We start from the raw sequence: 7,463 nt of genomic DNA on the forward strand, positions 1-7,463 counted from the left end.
TTTAAATGTCCTTCAAGTTCGTATGCTCTAAATTGGCTTTTGCCCCCTCCTACCCTGAAAGGATCACATTTTCTTTGCCAAAATCTTTTCCTAACTCAATATAGTATTTTAAAAGGACAATAGGGTGATTACATTGAATCCTTTATAAACATTAAAACTTCTAATGGTTATAGTCATTATAGTCAATATTTTCCCCTTAAAAACTGCGATGCAAGTATTGTGTGTTTCCCTTGCTGTGTGACAGGTAATAGATAGGAAAGTCATTTTCAATTTACTCAAACTTCTATTCTGGCTGTGTACTGTTAATTTTACTACTGCTACCTATTTCTCAAGTTTGAGCTCCCAAACTGATATTGTTGGCAAAGTACCAATGTTGGGCCAAGCTTGTCCTTACATCCAACAATATATACAGTATCTCAGTAGATTCTTTTATTTTTTTGCTTGTTTGTTCTGTAAAGACTCCTAGAGTAGGGGTTGCTTTGGTGGTGATGTTTTTTAACCCTGAGAATTCAGGTCAAGCTTTCTTTTAAAACATTTTTGTAAATAATTATGTGTATGTCCTTCCAATGCTTTTCACTTTTTTACATGACCAACAGAATATGGTAAGATGTTCATTCTATGTCACAATATTTCCAACATTTATTATTCATCTCTTTTTTGCAATTATGGATAGGTCACATGCAATGGGAGGGAATGCCCTGATTTTTACTAATTATTTTCTATTATTTATACTTATCTTTTGTGATTCTTTTACTTTTTTATAAGATCACATGCAATTATTTCAGATAATGACAAATAGTGGGGATATTAATATATAAATAATATAAATCAATGGATGTTTAGTTTTGCATTGATTTTTAAAATTGTAAATTCTACTTAATTTCTAATATTTTACCTTCCGTCCACTTTGTCCTTTCTCATTTTCTTTTTTCCATTGTGTCATTTATTTTATTTTTCAAATATGTTAAAATGACACTTTGATTCCTAACGTGGTTGCAGAAGTTGATGGAGTTAGCTGAAATGGCAAAATTGACTATTTTGATTAAAGAAAAGAATACAAGTACTTTTGTTTCCATATGGAGACCGCTTCTGAACTTTATGCTTGAAGTGAAAAAGAATGAAACTTTGATTTTGGGTTTTACCAATTAGATTGAGAGATCTTTATAGAAATGGCTTGTTCATATTATTATGAAAAAACAAAAAGTTATGATTTGATGTTAATGCCTTATTTTACTGAAACAGAGAAAGTTAGAAGTTAATGTTTCCTTTCCTTTTTTTCCTTATCCTTCCTCACTTCTCTTCCTCCTCGTCCTCCCCACCATTTTCCTATTTATTTTTGTATTTTGTATCTTATTACCCAATAAAAATGTTAAAACATGAAAATGGGAAAATATGAAAAAGGCTGATAGGGAATGGGCCAAACAGCGTCAGAGAACAGACTTTTTATTATTACCAGAATAAAAATCAAGAAAAGTAACCAATAACTCCTTGCCTCCATAATCAAGAGGCAGGACTGAGCTTCTTTAGCTTTGGCCTTTCCAGAAAAAACCCTCAAGGCTTCTGTAAGTAGCATAGGTTAGGAGCTTGCAATAGTTTTTCACTGTGTGTCAAGTGCTCTGTTCAGCTATAAATTGGACACATCAAGCTTTCAAACATGGATAAGAATATTTAGATCTTGAAGAGTTTTTTTCCCCCCATAAACAAGTTGACTCAAAACTATCTTTCCTTTCCTTTAGAATCAAGAAGATCACCTTGTTAAGGCTGCAGCTTTTAGCCAAGTCAGACTACAAGCTAAGTGATATCATGAGGGAGTCCCTCCTTCAAGACCGCCTTGCCCCCGTGTTGACTGAAGCCCACCTTCTGGCATTGGACAGGAGGTTACAGATTATCCTGAAAACTGTGGAGAAATGCATAGAGGCCTTTGGAGAAGACACTGTTGTAGCTGACACAAAGCCTTTGGAACCTGTGGCTTTTGACAGAATGACACAGCCAAGCTAGAGTCAAGGAGGAAAAAAAACTAGAACCTGAACTTGAAATAATTGCGCTTCCTTAACCTGGACATTAAGACGCGAGAGGAAGGCAATCACGGCAGAATCAGGAAACCACTGGGTGGTTGAAACCTGCAGCTTTCGCCTCAGATTTATAGATGGGAATCACATACACATCACAGCTACACAATCTTCCTGCCTCTTCTCCAAGAGATTGAAGATATATCATCTTCTGTAACTACCAAACGATGTCCTTCTCAGGATTTGCCTGGGCTCATCATGGCTAGATTTGATTGGTGGGTTGAATAAAGAAAGGGAGAGGCACTAAAGAAACATTTCTGGAATGCATCCACATTGAGATTTAGGAAAATATTAATAAGGTGGGCCTGTACCTCCTCAGGGATGTTTAGTTTATGGAGAACTGTAGTAGAAACTGTCACACAACTGTAGAAGCAGCCCTTGGCAAAAGCAAGCCATGAAAAAGTGCTGATGTGGCAGACATTCTGGCTCTAACCTAGTTTAGACAACTCCACAATAAAAAGAAAAGCTACTTTAAGGCATAAAATTCCACCCGTCTCAAGGTTGCCAAGGAAGGAGAAATTGTTCTTTCTTTTGTGTAAAGGATCCATCAATTTGGGGTTGCACTGTGGGTGCCTTCAGATGATTCCAGATGTCCTTGATATCAAGGCAATGCATATAAGCTGCAATTTTACATTATAGCACTTGCCACTGAAATCTTTCCAGCCATTCACTTTGGAATAATGAAGAATAAGACTAGCATCTTGATTGATGTCTCATCACCAGCTAGCTGTAGCAATGCTTTTTCAAGCTAACAGTATCATCATAGTGGAAGTTGAACATACACTTACCCACACACACACACACACACACAGAGTAGCAAGCAGAATATGGACTGTGAAGGAAATGTACCAAGGTAATCTAGACCAACTCTAAAAGCACTGGAAACACATATGGAAGTTGAAAAAAGATTTTGCACCACAATGCTTTTTCAGGATGCTAGCCAACTGCACACACTTCCCATCCATTTTCAGACTCCACCCGCCCCTTTTTTTTTTGCCAATAATCACCCTTTAACACTATATTAGCATGGTGTCAACTGACTGTGGGTACTGAATTTGGTGGTTTTTTATTCCCCCGTTCTAAAACTATCTGGTACTGGTAAGGGAAACACTAAGGCTGGCAGCTCAATGGCAGGTCTTCTGGTCTACATCTCATTGAAGATGGGTACGATGCAGATAATGCAACCAAGGTGTTTGAGGAAATTAGATATCAACTGTTGCAGTTTCTTTCCCTGGTAAATTTATGCAAGATTAAAATACAGATTTTTTAAAAAGTCTGGTCATCGAAACCATCTCCCCACCCCTACCCTTTCAAATAAACTTCAGTTTACCCAGTACCCCTTCAAAATAAGGTTTAGTACACCAAGGAATACTGACAATTCCATGAGTCGCCCCTAGTCCTTCTAGTAATTCAAAACATTTGTTGGTTTCACATCTGAAATCAATCTCTATTGAAGATTTCTTGCATTGATCACAATGCACAGCACAGATGCAGCCTATGCATGTCTCTAATGTTTGTGGGGGGCAATCTGGACAGATTAGCTTGTGTCTCCCCCATCCCCAAGGATTACCATTAGGCTTTTGGCAAAGTCATTCAGCATAGGAGGTATGAAGATGGAACTACAAAGAACAAGTCGAAAATCTAGTGTCAACTGCCATCCGATGTTGGGAGTTTCACACGATCTTCCAAACCTCATCTGGCAACTTTCTGAAATTCCAACAGCTTCGTTATTACTACTGTATTACCCATGGAGGTTGGGAATTCTGGTGTAGGTATTTGGAGAGTACAAGCTAGGAAAAAAACTTCAATTTGAGGTATACTTGGCGTATTCCAGTTTTAACAACGAAAGCACCATATTATCCATATCCTAAAACCTGTATTTTTTATCATTTGTAAGCAATTAACATACCAAAGCTAGATCTTCTACAAATAGGAAAAGTGGAAATTCACTTTCCAATTGTTGTCTATGGATGCACAAAAGTATTTATTGTACAAGTCCATGGGTAGCATAGCAAACGCTGCAAACCTCCAATTGCTGTTTGAAAGGATACTCAATTCGACAACTTTGGGGAAATTACCTGGAGACTCCATAAACTTCCCTGGAAATACTTAATATTTGGGTATCGTGTAACGTTGATAACCAAAGTTTACGAATTTTGATTTTCACTTCAGCTCGATTACCATCTTTGAACAATGGTTCATCAGAGTATTAAATTGGTTACATTATTTAAGTCAATGATTGTACAGTATTTCAGCTCCCTCTGCTGTTAGTTTCCAGATATGAAGATTTAAAACATTCTTCAAATAAAATGTCTGGTTCCAAGGCCCATGGGATTACAGGAATGCATCAGCATAGTCACTTTGGATCTCAGTCAGTAAAAGCTGATGTTTCCATAAAGTAGTCACTATCTCTGGTGATCTATTTTTTGGCATTTTTCATGTTTTTAATGCTAACAATTATATGAGAAGTTTTAAGAGTGGGTTTCTCTTAATAAGGAAGTTTAAATATTAACTTGATGTACTTCATCACTCATGAGTATATAAAAGGAAAAACCCAGGGTGAATTTGCCATAATGAAACACTTGAAGTCTACCCGGATACTTGATTATCAAAAGGAATAATAATCCCCTACAATATTAAACACCCCAATACATTGTTTCTTATCAAGTGATCTTACAAACTGTTTATATTTATGAAAGTCATGTTTTCTTGCCCTGGTTGATGCCAAAGCATCAGAAGATTCATTTATTTGACAATCAGCCCATAGTTCATTTTTAAAACTTAAAGCAGAGTCCGTGTTTATTAATTGCTCATCATTAAGTGACCTGCAAAACATACTAATGGTTGATTCGAACATTTGCTGGAATTTTTGATCTATGGTTTGTTGATTACAATGCAATGGATCAGTTTGCACATTACACACTAAGCCATAAAGGGTACATCTACATTCCACATTAAGCCAAAAACATAATCTTATGTTTTAGTGCAGAACCATGGCTCCATTTTCCATATAATTTAACTGCAACAAGGGTTTTTTTGGTTCTTATGAATCCCATCCAATTTATATGTGTTTATATGAGTCAAAATTCTGTATCAAAGAAAATTAGTTCTAACCATTATTTAACTCAAAAGTAACTATTTTCCAAGGTGAAGCTCCTCTATAGCGATCCTAGTGAAAGAGAGCGCAGAGGGAATGAATGACTGAGAGAGACAGGAGAAGAGCTACTACTAAGTCAGTGGTCAAATAGGAGAGGCCTGACAAGTTCATATTTAACAATACACAAGGAACTATGTTACATTAGCTAAGGTAAAAAGTGGGTCAGTATCAGAAAAAAGTAAGACCATCCCCAGCTAGTCTGTTCAAATCCAAGAATTAGCAGGGGAAGGGCCCACAAAAATGAAACACTGATTACATTTAAGAATTTAAATCATTTTATTGCTTTACCTGCCATTAGGACAATCTATAACAAAAGGAATATATTAGCACATACAATAAGTCAGACTTATAGTCAGGTAACAATACAAAAATGGTCCTCTGGTTTACTATAGCACTCTAGGGCAGTAGATTTTTTTTTAATTTGCTAAGGTGACCTAGCAAAACAGATTATCTTCTAAAGCCCTGAATGTTAGCTAAGGCAAACTATACCAACTGTGGATTCAAACATATTTAAATTGCACACAAAGGTAAAGCTTTAACTGTGATTAATATTTAACTCAGACGTAGCTGGTTCATCTTAAAATCCTGTTGGTAAAACTACAAAAGGGAGTAAACAGCAAGCTAAAAAGACGCAGTAGTGAAACTTGATTAGAAAGCCTTATATAAAAAAATGTGCATTTTTTTTAGCGCTTACATAACATTTAAAATCTTTTTGGTGCTTCAACAAGGATCAAATCAAGCTTCAAAAATAACAAAAGGTATAAGGAAAAATAATCCCTGTAGATTTGAACTGAATAGAATTTAGAGAAAAAAGTAACATGGATCTCTGAAGAATGCAGGTGGATATCCTTACCTTACCAAGGTGGTTAGGAAGGAATTAACAATGTATATTTTACATTTAATCCAAATCCAGATACGGGGACATATCAATGGCTGCCCACAATTTTTTTTCAAAGAATATGCTAAGGTTCCTATTTCTCCAACTGCAAAGTATGATTAGCAAATGTTCTTCCAACAGCCAGCAAGTCAGAAAGGTGTATACTAGGTCCAATTGTCCAAAGGGAGGGGCTGCTAACCGGGCAAGTAAGATTTGTTAAGAAATAGTTTCATAAACAATGCAAAACACTTGCTGCCATATAAAGCTCTACAGTAGTTTTAGATCATTTAGGTTACAGATAAACTGACTTGCTTACATTCTCCAACTGTGAAATTCAATAAAGCTAGTGGATAGCACCGAGTGCCACACAGAATATTGTTAACACAAACCTGGTAAATACTGAAACACACTTCTGACTTGACAACAGGATTAACTTTCAAAAACTAGTTATTCCACTAGATCAATGAGAATGTGAGGCCAAACAAACTAGAGCATGTGTCTCCTTCCAGCTAAATATTTTAGGTTTGACAGGAAACAGGCATTGATTCTTCTGCTTCCTGTCTTTCATTTTAGCCGGAGTCCTATCATCTTCCTAAATTAGACTGTATATTCCATCCTGCATTGACCACCAGTTACATAAATAGCATCACTGAACTATCTGGTTCCAAAGTTAACAGGGAAGGCAAAGCTTGGAAAGGGCAGGCATAAGACTGCATACATAAGAATGCACCCTTCAGCTTCCTGTTCTAGATAGTGTGGATGGGGTGTTACAACTCACACTAGCTGAGGAGCAGTACACTAGTGTAAACACCTACGCCTATGTTCAGGGGTTTAGCGCATTGGTTGCCCTTTGAGAAAAATCAGGAGGCATATATTATAAATATTCACATCTGAGAACAGGCAAAACTTTTTGCTGTGCCAAAGATAGCAACACTTGGCAATAGTTGCCAAAACAAAAGCTTGTATACAAAAACCTGACAAACAATAACCAAGCCATCTTGAAATGGATACAGATGCACAAAACTATCAAACTTCTAACTCTGGTTTTACTAGAAGCTGATCTCAGTAAACTTAACCAAACATCACCCATATCCAGAACATTTTGCCAAGAGGTTGAGCTGAGAAGGTAAGTTTCTCCATCTGAGAAAAGTACAGTAGAAAGTGATCACAATCTAAAAGGAACATGGGACTCACTGTGGAGAACGCACGTTTAGAATTTCCCACTGTTACATCCTTAACTCTACTGCAATAACCTCGGTGCTCAGGAATTGTTCCCAGCAAAAGGAATGGCAGTCACTGGCCATACTGGACAGTGTACATTGCACAGAGAGAAGCAGTAACAGTAAAAGTTTCCATACAA

At 36.7% G+C, this 7,463-nt stretch overlaps 1 protein-coding gene across 1 annotated transcript in view; it reads left to right on the forward strand.

Annotated features, from left to right (window-relative positions):
* Nucleotides 1-2,609, forward strand: part of FAM20A (FAM20A golgi associated secretory pathway pseudokinase) — a 62,493-nt gene extending 59,884 nt beyond the window's left edge. The window contains exon 11 of the mRNA XM_070937722.1: nt 1,737-2,609. Coding sequence (XP_070793823.1) covers nt 1,737-1,998 — 262 coding nt within the window. The 3' untranslated portion in view covers nt 1,999-2,609. The remainder of the gene's footprint in view (nt 1-1,736) is intronic.
* Nucleotides 2,610-7,463: the final 4,854 nt, after the last annotated feature.

The sequence above is a fragment of the Pituophis catenifer genome, unplaced genomic scaffold (genome assembly GCF_029215685.1).
Source record: "Pituophis catenifer annectens isolate HBS135680 unplaced genomic scaffold, rPitCat1.0.hap2 SCAF_2, whole genome shotgun sequence".
In the NCBI taxonomy this organism is placed as follows: Eukaryota; Metazoa; Chordata; class Lepidosauria; order Squamata; family Colubridae; genus Pituophis; species Pituophis catenifer.